The sequence below is a fragment of the Notothenia rossii genome, assembly GCF_949606895.1.
Source record: "Notothenia rossii genome assembly, chromosome: 5".
In the NCBI taxonomy this organism is placed as follows: Eukaryota; Metazoa; Chordata; class Actinopteri; order Perciformes; family Nototheniidae; genus Notothenia; species Notothenia rossii.
Genome location: NC_136903.1, coordinates 75,298,474 through 75,314,509, shown reverse-complemented (window position 1 = coordinate 75,314,509; position 16,036 = coordinate 75,298,474). Strand labels below are relative to the sequence as shown.

Sequence of the window (16,036 nt, the reverse complement as noted above, 5' to 3'; positions counted from 1 at the left end):
CAAAATAAGGCAGGATTTACTGAACAGTGAGAACGATTGAGCAGTGCAGGTGAATCAAGTTTTACATTTTAACATAAGTGCAAACTGATAAGCTCAAAACACAAAGTATCGCTTGTTGGGGACATAAAAAGAAACATCAACACAGTATTTACAGTGTGTTCTGAATTTTATTTTGGTAGTATCAGAAAGACAAAAGAACACTGGTTTTGCAGCACAATTAATCCAGTAAGGTAAAAAAGGAAATGCACACACAAATAACTATCAAGCTCATTATATTAGCTAATAAATATAAAATTGATCATGATTCACTATAAAATATTGCTTCTAAGGTCTATGATCCTTCTTAAACTCTGTAGCCTGAGGGAAAGAGCAGTGAGTGAGCTGATTATAGTGGTCGGTCCTACAGGTTACAGGTTGTACGCCTGTATGTTCAGAGAGTCTCGCAACATCAAGTCACGCAGGCGCCACAGAGCATCCGCCATGGTGGTGTGGGCTCCTTTGCTCTTCAGCCAGTGAGCTGGCAGCCGGCTCTCCTGCTCTTTGGTCAGATGAGCATCACGTCTTTGAGCTGTGCCGGAAACACAGGGTTATTTGATGAAAGTACTTATTTAACAGGCACATTATTTTCACTTGTGAATCGAATGATATCTCTCAATATTTTTAGCACACGAAAACACGAGGCATGAACAAATCTAATCAGATCATCTGGGGGGAATTGTAGTATTATATAAAGTTTCAGTATTATCAACATTTATCCACAAAAACACTTCTACGCACACACATCAAATGAAAAGACGACTTAAGAAACACCACCTCTCAGTGTTTGATCCCACTTGCTGACGGAGTTGGACTCTGCATTTAAGCCCTCGATATACTTCAGGTAGGCCTCGGAGTGGAGCACCCTTTGGGTCTTTGGTGGTGGAGCCACAAACATGGGAGTGGTGGGCTGCAGGTGTGAGGGCTGGCCCAGCTGGCCCTGTCCGGGATACGGTGGAGGAGCCTGCGGTCCTGGGCTGAACATCCCGGGCTACATGTGACAATGCAAAGGTACTTTAAAGTATGTTCACAAAATGCTGAATATTGAATCCTAAAAATAACATGGCAATGACAATAAATGACACAATACAAATCTTACTCCATTTTGTAACATCCATCAATGAAAAGTGGCCGCATGGCCGAAACTCATATAAAAGTTGAAAAGTATAGAACTTTGTAGTATTTTCTGGACTTGGGCTCACCTGTTGCATAAAGTTTCCTTGAGAAGGACTTCCTGCCATGCCATTCATACCAGCACCCATCATACCTGTTAAAAGGACAATAGTTAGTGTGTCTGCATTTAGTGACTCTGTAGCTTAGTAGACAGACAACCCTGTTTTACAGTGACAGGTGAAGATGTTAGTTTTTGAATATCTGTTTGATGTTAGTGGCTAGGCTACATACATACATTATATGTGTAAATGTGTATGGATCCTGTATGCCTTTGGTGTGACATGTGATTATTTGAGAGAAGAGAGCTCTGACTGCTCAGTGACAGATGGCCGCCGGTGCAGCCTGTGGACCAGGTAAACCCTCCAGCAGGAGAGACACGACTGGATGTGACTAGGACAGTGACCCTTACCCTGATGAGGCATGCCAGGGTACCCAGGCATACCTTGCTGGAGATGGTGGAGAGGCAGGAAGGGCCCCCCTGCATGGTGAGGTGGCATTGTGGCCACACTCAATAAGCCCTCATGGGGGCCCTGCATGGGCATGTAATGTTGGCCGTAAGCTGTCATCATGCCTTGGGGAAGAGGGCAAGGAGAGGACAACAACATATCCATGCATAAGTGACATGCAACTGATTCTATAATAACATGCACTACTACTGCCAACAGTGGCCCCTTTCACACATGCACCTTTAGCCATAAACGCTCTGGCAGTTTTAATTGTTGGTTTAGCGCTAGTTGGAATTTGACTAATGAGTAACAGCAACTCTAGTGGGAACAGGAAACAACCATATCCCGGTGTAAAGCTTTCAAGTTGTTACAATGTTCTCGAACGATTTCATTTGATCGATAGAGATGAAAAATCTAAAATCAATCATCTAGGTGAATATGTAAAGGGCTATTTCTGTGGTACTTTTCTTTGCAACTCTTTTTTAACCAACTGACAAAAAAGGAGACTTGAAACGTACGTTGTCTGTATAAGAGGCTAACAAAAACCACTGCCTCGTACAAATAACCAGAGCTGAAGATGGTTACGGTTCATTGTGTGAAAGGGGCAGACAATACGAATGGGTCCAAGAATGTTAGCAGGCAAAACAAGCATGAATGTTAAATGAAATAAAAAAAGTATATATTTGAAATCATGCAGTCAATGTCATGCGTTTTCAGATATGAAGCTAATGATAAATAAAAAAGAACATAAAACAATGTGAAACGGCAGCAAAAGAAGGATGCGGTTTTAGAGATAAATATAATAGGCCTCAAATGGTCAGAAAATTATAGAGGATTACGGTTTTTAACGGTCCAGCCTTATTTCCCTGCTGTCTTGTTGTCAAACACTCGTGCTTTCTCTGAGAGGGGTTACCTGACACAGGTGTCATGGTCTGGTTTATCATTCCCATTGTGCTAGGCGAAGGCACCACCCCCATCAGTGCTCCTACAGGGGTACCTGCTCTAGGGGACGCTTGCTTCGGGTGGGGTCTCTCCCGCTCCTGTTGATCCACGATTTTGGCTGCACGCTCTGAAATAAAAACAAACCCTGTTTTAACTTCAGTTCACTTTAGAGAACTTTCTCACACACACACAAGTTGCTTCTTCTCACCTTCATAGTCCACTTTCTTGGTAGACTCGAGGTTCCTCCACTCGGTGCCCACGAGGCGACTCAGCTCCCCGAAGGAGAAGTCTGGGTGTCGAGCTTTGATGACCGCTCGCATTTCACTGCTGAACAAGATATACCCACTCATGTTGATCTTCCTTTTGGCCCCTTCCTTCTTGGATAAGCCCTTCACCTTGGGAGTAGTCTTCAGGGGGGAAAAAGACGTTGTTGACGTTAAAAAGCAGACAGGTTTATTTAAACCTTTAGGAGAATTTGGATATAAGATTCTCACTTCTTGGGTCAAGGTCTTTGAAGGTACCTGAGAGGGAGTGTAATTAATAGAGTCCATATCGCTGGTAATAGGGGTTTGCATCTGAGGCATCGAAGGCGTCCGTGGAGCGTCCAATTCGTCCTCCATGTCTTCGATATCATCGTCTTCTACATCTGCCAGTTTGACCTCAAGCTCGCTGATCTTCTTGTCCAATAAGGGAGATGCTTCCTTCTGTGGCACCATCAATTTCCTGCGTCAGATACCAAGCACAAAAGAAAAGAAACACGGAAATCAGACTGGGCAGGAAACGTCTTTGAATAGAAACAGTGCTCTGCTGACGGACCGACCTGAAGTAGAAGACCTCGTCCTCCACCACTTTGGAAGAGTAGGAGAAGCGTTTCAGACCCTTGAACTTTTTCATCTGCTTCTCTGTGTCGATGTAGCGGCTCTCGCACAGCAGCACGTCCTCCTCTGGAACCTCGGTAGGTCTGCAGGACAGGAAGTCCTTAAAGGAGGACACCATACATTTGCCTGGAGAGAAGAGAGGACACATAAACTTGTATGTTCATCAAATGTGAAAACTAGAGTCAGAAGTAATGAGAGGTCAATTTATAAAAAAAGCAAGTTGAATATAAAAAAATGTTTTTGTATGCGTGACATTAAACAGGGTGGCGTATGAAAAATAAATGCTGAATATACATGGCGTTAATGTGCAACTCCTTTGGCTAATGATTTTTGAATAAATAGAATTCCCAACATTTTGAGATGTATTAATTTCACGCCCGAAAACGATTAATCATTTCCATCTTCTTTTGTCATAGCAAGATATTGAAATATTGATCGAAGACATGTTTATAGCAATTAAGGCCTTATTATTAGACTCATGAATTCCCAAAGACTTTTTAGAACCCTGATGAAGGCTCACTGAGATGTGTGAACTGATGATGATAAAGCAGTACCTATGACACAGGTGATGGGCAAGGTCTCCTCCAGATGGCTCAGAAACACTTCTCTCTTGTAGAACATCTTTGTAGGTTCGTGCTCCGTTTCCTCAGGATGGATGAAGATGGGTCCGAAGAAGAAGGTAGATCCGCTCTTTGCCCACAGCTTCTCTATCCTGCAGCGCAGTAAAGAGAGACATGTAAACAGTAGCCACTAACTCAATAATCATCATTTAGCGACCATGTCACATCAGTTTGAATCAGTGGTCAAAAAAAAAAAAAAGTATTTTTACCAACCTGGCAACCCGGGGCTTTGACAGACCATGTGACTGGATGTAAACGCAGTCTCCCACTTTAAACCACATGTTGTTGTGGCGTTGCTGTTCATAGTGCTGACAGCCGGGCTCTGCTCCACTCATCTCCGTAATGACCTCTTCTCTGTCCTGAGCGAGCAGACAAGGATACACAGAGGACTCAGGTGTTTATTCATATAGTGACAGACAAACTTTCATTCTGAGAACTAACAACTCCTCTGCTACCCCAGCCCCTGTCAGGACATGCCTGCTACCACGCTGTGAGCTAATGAATCCCCTGAAGTGGACTAGCCAACCGGGCTCTCACTAGGAGACGATGTCCCCTGCTGTTGGCGCCGTGCTAGGTGGCAGCCTGTTGCAGCAGCTCCCTGTGTCTTATTGATTTTTTAAAATTACATTTTGGAATGTTTATTTCTAGTCTTTACATTTGTAATGTACAATGCGATGTCTTTTTAGGCTGATGCAATGCAAACATTTCCCATATTGGGATCAATAAAGTACTTCTTATCTTACTGCAGATTTAATAGCAGACTAAAGGGCTTGTGTCCTGTTTGGGGATGCCTAAGGTCGCTCAAGTCTGGTAATCCCTCAATTTCTGTACCTATAATTTGGATAACACAGGATTACAAGTAGTTGAGAGGAACATTAACCTTTTTAGAGCAAATGTTGCTTTTAAAGACACAAGTGAAGTAATACATCTTATCTTAATGTCATAAAGGGATAATACAAATCAACAAAGTGTATATATTAGGGCTGCTCGATTATGGCAAAAATCATAATCTCGATTATCTGGATCAATAATTGATATCACAATTATTAAAAACGATTATCCATTTACTTTGAAAACATCAATTTATTGGAGAAAAAAATGTTGAACAGTATGTTTTTGACAGTTGATCACCCTGAACTTTAAGTATAATTCAACGGAAAAACCAATACGAAAAAAAAGTAATTCGAAAAAAAAGTAATAATAATAATAAAAAAAGAATCGTTTTATTTCGATTAAGTTGTTTTCGTAATCGTTGCAAGCCATAATCATAATTGTGATCAAAATACGATTAATTGAGCAGCCCTAGTATATATTGCCATGTCCTAACCCTAGAGAATGAAGTTTCCTCTCACCTTGTCAATAAAACCGCCACTGCCAGCATATGAAATTGTCAGTTTGTCCTGGTCAGGTTTGGCAAACATGGACGCAACGCGGACAACCGGCAGCGGCACCTCGCGAGCAACCAGCTTCAGGGTGCTGGGAGGCACGGCCCATATCTTGATCTTTTTGAACGACTTGTTCCTGGCAGCGTAACGGGACTCGCAGATGTACACGTCCTCGGCTCTAAAGCCCTCAGGTTGCATCTTGAAATAATCCTAAAGATGACAGAAACAGAGTTGTGGTTAGTTAAACAGATTTGTGTTTAAACCAAAAAACGACTTTCCGTTTGTTATTCTGTAGAGGGTCTTACCTTCACAAACAGGACAACGCATTTGCCCAGAACCTTACTGATGGGCACTTTGTTGTAGTAGTCGCTCTTGAAGACTTCCTTCTCCAGAAACTTGCGAGCTGCCAGGTGAAAGGTTTCACTCGGCCTGTAGAACCAGCAGCCATGGAGCCACTTCCCACCTTTACATACAAAGCATTAACAATGAATCAATACAAGACAGATTACATTTTTCAAAACATTTGAGACACATTAAAGGTCCCCCATTATACTGTTTTTCAAAAATATATTACAGGTCTCAGATATATACAAAACATGTCTCTGAAGTCTTTGGCTCCAAATACCAAACAGATCATTGCAGCATCCCATAATCCCCTCTGTTTCAGCCCTGTTTCAAAAGTGCTGATTCTCTGTCTGTTACTTTAGATGAAAATAAGGAGCCACTCCCCACGCCCCTCTGAGAGATGATTGGTTTAAAAAAAAAAAAAACAGTGGTGCTCTAGGAGGAGATTCAGGTGATAAGGTGGTGGAGGGGGGGGGGGGGGGGGTTACATTGGTTGGTGATTGGCTAATGGTTACACAAGCCAAAACATTGTTATGACATCATAAAGTGGCCAAAATCTGATCAGCTCATTTTCAGACAGGTTTTTATATAAATGGATCAGGACAAAAAGAGAAGGAATATTTTTGCCTGAAACTTTCAGAATCTCTTTACACAGATGAGACACATGTTTATTTATGAAAGACATGGAAAAAAAAATGAATAAGGTGACCTTTAAGTAAAAAAATAAATAAAAAAATCAACTAAAAAGTTAGTTTAGTGTTCTTTCCAATAACAATTGACCTATTAATTGACTTGAATTTTAAGAAACATATTAAGAAAGTATCAAATACCATTAAATTCAACTTACAACATTTTAAACAAATTAGACCTTTCTTAACTGTCAATGCTGCAAAGTCATACCTCCACTGTATGATTCTATCCCACATCGAATACTGTTTGACAAACTGTTTGACAAAACTTTGCTGTGCCACAAACCTTAAACCTTAAACCCATAGAACAGCTGTACAAGAGAGCTATCCAGGTGTTTGACAGAAAGCCAAATTCATCCCTTAGGGGAATTCATCCACAGAAAGCACACTGGACGCTGCACTAGGTCAGAAACCAGAGGAGACTGAAGACCACCGCAGGCGGACCACTTTTGGACAAAATGTACTTTCCATTAAAGGCAGCTCATTGTGGAATAGCATCCCAACTGAGATACGGGATTGTCCCGCTCTCAATAGCTTCAACGGTCAACTCAAAGAATGGTTGAGCAACAACCAGACGTGCAATCACCGCTAAATGCACTTTAACACAGGGGTACCTCCTCTTGCACTTTAGGTAGCTCTTGTATCTTCTCTTGCACTTTACATGTCGTTGCTGCTGTATTGTATCACCATGTCATAAATACTTGTGTCTGCTGCTCTTGCTCTCTTGCACTTTTTGCATATCATGTATTTTGTTTTTGCTATGTTTGTAAAATGTAAACTTCTTAAATGTTTTATGTGAGGGACTGCGGATGGAAATGAGCTCAAAGTTAACTTGACACATTTGTAATGTTTTAAGTGCTCATCACTGTGCATTGTCCCTGCCAAATAAACAATTACAATAAATACAAATAATGTTGACTTGGGTGTGTGATAATAAGAGAAGTAGCTGTTTATGAGTTAGTAACTGATGTTACCTGCTCCATCCTCCCACATTAGTTCGATACAGACGATGTGCGGCTTGAGTTTGGGCTCAGACGGCTCCACATAGACGAAGTCCCCGACGTGGTAGGTGCTGTTTTCAAAGCTGCAGCTCTGAATGTACACGCGCTCCGCCTCAGACTCCGACTGCCACTTCTCTCCTGGCAGGTCCTTGGCCTTTTCACCCTCTGTGGATAAGAAATATAGAATTATTTCAAATGAATACCACATTAACATTTGACCATATTCCTCAACCCTGTGTATTGTGCCTGATGTTCACAGACACACACCTTTGTTTTCCTCCTCCTCCTCTTCCTTTAGCTTGTCTTCCTCCATCTCTTTGGGGACCTTCTCCCTCTTTTCCTGCTCCACGTCGCTGTGCAGGTGCTTTGAGGTGTAGTTCAGAGAAGTGGAGAGCAGGATCTCTCCGTTCTTGCATAGCTCATCCCTGATCTTAATGAAAAACTGTTGAAGTTCCACCGCATCCTCAAAAATCTCAGAGTCGGTCCTGCAAATGCATAAAAGATATGACTTCAAAACTGTTTTGAACACTTTGGCTTTCAATGGAGATTATCACTCTGTTATCTGAAGTGCTGCTCACACGGGAACATTTTCGTTTATGCACAGTATGCGTTTTTAAAAAAGTCTTCCGTTCACACGTATTCGTTTCATTTGACGTGTTTGTTCACAAGAGAACGCTGGAAACGCTGTAGTACATATGCCGGGACTGTAAGTGGCGCTGTAACTTCCGCCACAAAATACACCAAAAGCAGCGAAGAAGACCCTGGAGCATGGTTGCCATGGTTGCCCTTCTGTTTATGCTCCTTGGTGGATTTAGCAACATGTGGTAGTTCATGTAATTCTCCATGTCCACTTGTCGCTGATGGTTGTGGTAGAGGAGCTGTAGATTTTGCACTAACATCTTTAGCATGGTCAATAGCTACTGACCATGCTACAGCAGTGAGCAGCAGAGGTGGGGAGAGGCGGGGCAATGGCTTCATCTATCGGTAAATGATCGTATAGAGGCCATTACACTGAGCCGTTGGACCCCCCAGAGCGTTTCCTTTGCAAATCTATCCACCTTGGGACCCGTTATCGTTTGTGGGGTCCGTTTCTATCGTTTTGTTACGGCCTCGTGTAAATGAAAGGGCTATACGCAAGAGAAACTATGCGGATCCAACCCGTTTTGTTCTCGTGTAAACGGGGTCTGAAGCACCAGTTTTTCAGCAAGAAAGAACACGTGTGTTACAGTACACTAAAAATAAGATACTTGGACATAATTACATATTTAAAAGATGGCAATTAGACATATCATTTCAATGTAAAGACAAAAACAAATCTGAAGGGCTCTTAAGAGTTATTTGTAAGCATATAACACTGGACAGAAATGGCAAAAATATACAAGCGAGGATTTCAGTAGTTGATGCAATCTTATTGTTGACTTGTATTGTTGTATTTTAATTGAGGAAAACTTTGTAATAAGGACTATAGGAGTCCTGTAAGAACAGAATAACTACAAAGGGGTATTGCAGTTAATCACGAATGGATAAAAGGAATCTAAAAAAGCATTTTTAAACGACAGCTAAAAAACACATCTTTTTAGATTAGCTTTTTATTAGCAACATTAAATGTTCTTTTAGTCTTTATTATTTACCTACCTTTATATTGTTTTAATCTTTTTCTTTCTGTTGTAACTATTTGTTGACTTTGTTTTATAGTATTTTTTATATTTGATATTGTTGTATCGACTCAGTTGTCTTGTGTCTTATCTGTCAGAGAGAAACCATTATTTATTTGATTTGTATTATCATACATTTGACCTCCTTGTGTCTATCTGATCAAATGTTATATTTTGCTGCATTTGAGGGGAATTTCTTGTTGTTAGTTTTTAACTTGTGATGTGTCATTTTGTAAAGCACTTTGAGCTGCATGAGTTGTATGAAAAGTGCTATATACATAAAGCTTTATTATTATATTTGAAACATGAAAAAGTGCGTTTCTCCCGTTTGTTGTTGTTATTTTGTAACTGTATCAGATTTTTCGTTTGTTTCTACTTTGTACAATAGCTGCCTTCTGCTCTTAGTACTAGACTCCTGGCACTAGGATGGGTTAAACGCAGAGAACAAATGTCACTGTGTGCTCTGCATGTGTGACCATTAAATAGGGTTTCATCCCTCCCAATATTATTATTATTATTATTATTATTATTATTATAAGCCCATACACTTTTAGTTTTACTCAAATATACCTGTGTAGCCTCCTTGCTTTCTCGAGCACTTCGAACATGTGTTCCTGAAAGACGTCCAGCCTCCTGTAGCGGCCTCGGTCCACGTTCATCCTGATGACATCAAAGTTAAGCGGTGGTTTCTCGGGGGCTGCTGGATCCACAGCGGGGCTCTCAGCCAGAGAGTCACTGTAGCATCGGCCCTCTTCGTCCTGGTGGCCCATCACGGACACAAACAGGTTCCGGATCAGCTCTCGCACCAGAGGACCCACCGCAGCGGGCACCGAGTCCTCGCCCCCCTCCTGTTGTTTGCGTGTCTCCAGCAGCACCCGGTGCAGCACCAGAGCATCGCGGTAGATCAGAGACTCCGGTTCGTTGTAAATGCAGGCATTGTTGAACATGAGGGAAAAATCCTCCACCAAGGCCTCTGTGTCTTGGTAACGGCCGCCCGTCATATGGCTTCGCAGGCGCTCCATATCGATGGGTCTCTTGATGGTAGCATAGTAGTCAGGCAACTCGGAACGAGATGGCAGGCGCAGGAAGATTGTGCTCAGACGGCGGCCTCTGCGGTCGGTGAAGTTGCGCACGGCGTCATAGAGCTCATTTAACCTCTGCTGGAGAGGGGTGAGGTATTTGGACTTCTTTGGAGAAACACCACTTTTTCCTAGAGAACAAAAAATACCCTCAAAATTAGACAGAATTGTATATCAGAATCAGAATACCTTTATTACTCCCACAGAGGGGAAATGGACTTATATCCAAAAAGAAATTGAAACAGTGCCACCAAAAGCAACATGAGGACATGCAACATTTCTGTAATGCACTCTCAGCTAGCCAATAGCTTCAACGTTTTATTGTGTCGGGGGTACGGTACATTTTGATGGGATTACTTTGTTAACTGTGTTGGATTAGCTATCACTGATAACTTGAATAATATCCTGCTTATATTCTGTTTATTGTGTTAACAGAAAAGTGGCCCTTCAATAGTGCTTTTTATTTGTCAGACAGTTTATAGATTTGTTATTTTAACGGTCATCTGTATTTCTTCTTACTCTCTAATGCTGGTTTATTTCTATCTTGAGATGTTTCTATTTTAGAATGGTTTATTTCTACTATTTGAATTTGTTGTCATGTGCAATGCCTTGTTTTGTTTAATGCTGCGGCAACAAAAACATTTCCCAAATTGGGATTAATAAAGTCCATCTTATCTTATCTTTATTGAGTTGTTTCAGACGTCGGCAGTTCAATTTTATACCAAAGTAAATGACTAAAATCCTATGGTTGTCTTGAATGTTAGGAAATGTGATATAGACTTGGTAAGGTGCATCAGATTTGAAGTGAATGAGATAAAAACAAGTGAAAATGATGATCAAAACGCACTCAGTTTCAGTTTGGGGGATCCCACATCCTCTTCTTCTGGCAGAGGTCCCAACTCTTTACGCTTGTCCTTCAGTATCTTCTCCAGAATATCAGCATCATTGTAAACCTACACCAAAAACCAGTATGACCAGTGAAATGAACTACATGCCAGAATTGTTTTTGAATTCAGTAATAGCAAAGACGCTCTACCTGAGACCCTTCCTCATTGTAATGCCGGGCATTTCGGAACATCAACCTCATTTCTTCCATGAGAGCCTCCTCTGTGGCGTAGCGCTCACTGCGGACGTGGTGCTCGATGGTCTTCATGTCCATGGGTTCCAGGATGACTTTATAGTAGTCAGGGTAGTCCTTCTTGGATGGTTTGACCATGAACAGATCACAGAGACGGCGATTGGTTCCCACCTCTCGAGCCTCAGTCACTGCAGCATACAGGGTTTTCATTCGGTTCTTCTTCACATTTTTCTTGTGGCTTAAAAAGAATCAAAGCGGGATATATAGATCAGCTTGGACGGTAGCAAAGTCCGAAAAAACAAAGCTTCAGGAGTGATGTGTTTTTTATTGTTAGCAAGCAACTGAAATGGATGTTAAATTTAAAACCTGTATACCTCTTTCTCTTGACGCTCCCTGCATCAGATGACAGAATGCTGTCTCCGTCCTCATCGTCTCTCCTCAGGAGTTCCCTCTTTTTCGCCTATACCAAGAGACAAGTCCTCAGACACACTCAGAGGACAATGACAATCAGTGCCTGTTTCTTATTAAAGTGAATTCAATTCATTCAACTAGAATGAAAATATCTTCCAGCATGCCTTGAAAGAAAACAGCAGACACCCTTACCTGCAAGATCTGCTGAAGCCTAAAGGCCCGTTTGTAAATGCTGGAGTTCGGCATGTTGTAGCGCTTTGCATTCTCAAACATCAGATTGAGGTCAGTCTCCATCTGGTCCACATTTTCATACTCGAGGTTCTTCATCTTTGCTCTAAAAGAATGGATTACAATTATTATTAAGGACCGGATGTTTCTCTTTAAAACGCTCAATTGCTGGATAAAGGTGCATTTACCCCGCCACCAGTGTTATTAAAGATATCAACAAACAAACACTATCACTAACTTTTTAACAAACACAATTCCAATGCTAAACATGATATCGCTGGCTAAAATACATATTTTTAAAACTCAATCAACGTGTAATCTTAAATTCGAGGTGTTTGAAGATTAGATTCAAAATACAATTTATTTTGGAAAAAATGATTGCCACAAAAAATCAAAGGGTGGCTCAACACGCCATGAAATGGGAAATAATTTGCTCTAACGAAGAGTGGGATTAAAGGAACAAAAAATACACTTGCCATGTTGTGTTTTTGGTGGCATTTGGTTGTCAACCTATTTTTGGTTGTGAAATGTTGAAGGGGTATCTTTATTTCTTCTGTTTTAGATGTTGTCTGAGATGGGAATGTCATCGCCTATATGTTATTGTTTGGTCCATGTTTGTGTCTTTAGCCTGGACAACAACAAAAAAACATGATATCCATGAAGGATCCCTCCTTACCGGATCTGCGTCAGAGCGATGGGCAGCTTGATCTGCGTGAAGTAGTCGGGATACTCCCTGCGAGAGGGAAGGTGCTGGAAAGGCTCAGAGAAGACTTGGCCCTGGCTGTTCCTGGCCCCCCTCACAGCTTCATACAGCTGGAAGATTGGGTTGCTCATCTCCATACTAGAACTCTGACTCTCAGCCTCTGACTCTCCCTCGTCGTAGCACACAGACCCTGCAAACATGTACATTTTCATTACATGACGACGTCCTAGTTTTCCCAACACAAGGAAGGTTTCTCTGCCGTCTGAAGCGCTGACACATACCAGAGAGCATGGGGTCGTCCTCACTCTCTGAGCCGTAGTTAAGAGCAACGCTGACGCCTGAAAGTCGATCCCCCTGGCCAGACCTGCGATTCCTTACAAGACACATCACATACAGTCACTTGTGTTTGAGAACAAATGTATGACCAAGGAACATTGAAAGCGTTGATTAGTACCTGATGCGAACACTGGATTTAGTCGGCTCTGCGTGTTCAAGATCAGTCTTCCGCTGGATGAAGACTTTCTTTATGGTATTAGCATCCTATACAGTACGAAAACAAATATGAATTATCACATTCGGGATGTTAAATTCTATATTTCAAAATAAAATGTAAGAAAGAGTTTACCTTAAAAACCTGAGATCCTGGTTCATTGTACATTTTGGCATTTTTGGCCATCAGGTCGACGTCCTTGGCCATGGCATTGATACTTTTATAGTATCCAATCTATGAAAATAATATGAATTAGTGCTGTTTATAATAAAACATAACAATGTTCTGATATCTGTGATTGTCTTTTAGGATGAATGTAATCAGTCAGTACCTGTATCCTTTGAGTGATGGATCTCAGATCTATTGGCTCCTTTATGACGGCATAGTAGTCGGGGTAATGCTACAAAAGACAGACAGGCCTATAAATATCAAATCTATTACAATCTCAGGGGCATCATTTGAAGTCCAAAGACTCTTTCAGGACTCACCACTTTGGAAGGCAGTTTCTGGAACAGTTCGCTGACCATACGCCCCGCGGGATCAGGGTGGGTCACTATAGCCTCCAAGAGCTGCTCCAACACTTCCTTCAAATTGCCAGTTGGAGTCTAAAAGACGAAAGTTCATTAAATGACTTATTTGGTCCTTGCTATAGAAAATCATGTAACATTGATCATACATGTTTTATTTGTTATTGATGTTAAACACCAAAATAAGGTAATAAAAAAAGTTGTACATGCAAGCAAACCTAATACATCAATTGAGGGAAATCAATTACCTCTTCCTCCGTTGACATTCCTGGAGTATCCATCATTTCATCACCATCTTCATCATCCTCATTTTGCAGAAAATCATTCCTTGTTTGCAAGTACACCTCCCACAACTTGCTTGCAGACTGATACTCCTCAGTGTCACGCTGAATTGTTGAAGAAAAATAAACATAGCTTCGATGCTGGAAATATGACTTAACAGAATAACTGTCCTATTACACACTTATTACAGTGATAGAACAACTTTGTTTGTACCGTTTGTTTTTCATACCTTGTAGAATGATTTTGCATTGTTGAACATGAGCCTGAAATCTCCAGTAAGCTGCTCCACATCATTATAGTCTTCAGACTTCAGTTTAGCTTGAATTTTTGTCATATCCATCGGCTGGGACACCGCTTCATAATAATCAGGCTGATTCCTGAAAAAGAACAAGGGGAGACAGGCATCACTGTAATCTCCTTATGTCTGAGACCCACCCCGTATTCAGACTGTCAAATCTCAATGTAACATGCAAGTGTATGATGGTTGGTATCCCTGTTATCGACAAGGGATGTTATTGACAGGTCCTCCCACATTTTTAAAGCATTAACATACCTTCTCTTTGGTACCCTTAGGAAAACGTCACAAAGTTGCTTCCCCCGGTCATCCTTGTAATCCCTGACAGCATTGAAGAGCTCATGGCATACAGCAATCTGGGGGGGGGGGGGGGGGGTTAGGGTTAGCAATAGCACAAAGAGGGAAACGGTATCTTAAAGTAACTTAGTAGCAACCTTAACAAAAGTGCATAGTGGTTTATTCTTCCACTGGCTTGGGTCCATTAAAATATCGGTTATGTTAACATTAAATAATTTACTAAACATGTAATTAATGTTTACTAATACACCTATATGAAATAAGAGACGCTTGCACCATATGTTTTTGATCATACTTGGCTTAATATAGTATTTGGCCACAAATGGGTAAACATCGATTAAAAAAAAAAAGAAAACTTAATGCAGAAATATTGTGGTAAATCCAGTGCAGTTACCGTATCTACAGGAGCAGCATTGGAGGTGCGTCTTCTCTTCCTGCCGCTTCCAGGCGTGGAGGAGGAGGTCTCGTCCAGGTCGCCCCCTCCACTGACGCTGCTGGAGGGAGAGGTGGCTCTCCTCCTCTTGGAGCTGGCTGACATCGCTGGCTGTTTAAGAACAGACTAGCACACTAGCTACCAAAATAGATACAAGTTATTACGGATTTGGCCCGATAGACATTCTTTTAGTTTAAATAAAATACACAAGTCCTTTTTATCGCTTTTTATAACACTGTTGTAAACATAGAGAACTCAGTCGGTTAGCGTTAGCAGCTCTTCATGAGACAAAGCGGCTGTTAGCATGTTAGCTTTACTTGCCGCTTTCCTCACAACACAGCCACGCTAAATATTTTACAGTTACCAGAAAAAAAAACGCGTGCAAGCATGTTCAATTGAACACATGAATTGACCCCCCAAAAGCAAATCTTACCCAAAAATACTCCAAATCCCTGTAGATCCCTGAGCAGAAGAAATGTGTAACGGCTAGCTTGCTAGCTAGTGTTGTTTGAAAACTTCTGTCCGGAAGTTGAGGTTGTATTGTGTTTGTGTGGAGGGGAGAGCGCCACCTGAAGCAGTGCTGCCCCCTCAGGAGGGGAGAAGTACTTCAACCAACATTATGGACCATTCAATTGATGATTGATCCACACAAACGAACAGGGCCTGACCAATTTGCTTTCATACCTGTTTTTATTTATTCTGTTATTTCTTTTTTTATCCTCAACTGCCTAAGATATTGTTTGTGCATATTAATTGTGCACAATTCATATCCAAATCTTACTTTAGTTTGACGGTTTGGACGTGGAAAGAGGGTTGAGATGTTTTGGGGATGGGTTAGTCAAAAAAAGAATTGCTTTTATTTACAACATGCATGGTGGAACATATGAAATAAAGACTGTGAACATAGTATTTTCAAGTGTACTATCCATTTACCCAAAAATAATAAAAATCACAAAAACATACAAGATTCACAATAAAATAAACGTATCCACCCATATCGTCTGTTTGATCATCAATACATCTCCCTTTGAACTAAATCTTAA

General features: G+C 41.2%; 1 protein-coding gene across 7 annotated transcripts; it reads right to left on the bottom strand.

Annotated features, from left to right (window-relative positions):
• Nucleotides 1–147: 147 nt before the first annotated feature.
• On the bottom strand, nucleotides 148–15,579 carry pbrm1l (polybromo 1, like). 7 transcript variants are annotated; one of them, XM_079684872.1, is made up of 30 exons: nucleotides 15,427–15,579; nucleotides 14,955–15,131; nucleotides 14,522–14,619; nucleotides 14,198–14,345; nucleotides 13,935–14,072; nucleotides 13,648–13,764; nucleotides 13,491–13,559; nucleotides 13,295–13,393; nucleotides 13,124–13,209; nucleotides 12,951–13,042; nucleotides 12,643–12,859; nucleotides 11,931–12,072; nucleotides 11,702–11,787; nucleotides 11,286–11,565; nucleotides 11,097–11,202; nucleotides 9,741–10,380; nucleotides 7,783–8,000; nucleotides 7,489–7,680; nucleotides 5,786–5,943; nucleotides 5,448–5,690; nucleotides 4,309–4,454; nucleotides 4,030–4,187; nucleotides 3,418–3,601; nucleotides 3,092–3,320; nucleotides 2,806–3,004; nucleotides 2,569–2,724; nucleotides 1,619–1,780; nucleotides 1,239–1,303; nucleotides 814–1,027; nucleotides 148–568 (listed from the first exon to the last, which is right to left on the bottom strand). In XM_079684872.1, the coding sequence occupies exons 2-30, from the start codon at nucleotides 15,096–15,098 to the stop codon at nucleotides 408–410; spliced, it is 4,947 nt and encodes a 1,648-aa protein (XP_079540998.1). In that variant the 5' UTR covers nucleotides 15,099–15,131; nucleotides 15,427–15,579; the 3' UTR covers nucleotides 148–407. The 7 variants fall into 7 exon arrangements, with proteins under 7 accessions (XP_079540998.1, XP_079541000.1, XP_079540999.1 ...); XM_079684874.1 differs by having other exon boundaries at nucleotides 3,119–3,320; XM_079684873.1 differs by having other exon boundaries at nucleotides 12,951–13,033.
• Nucleotides 15,580–16,036: the final 457 nt, after the last annotated feature.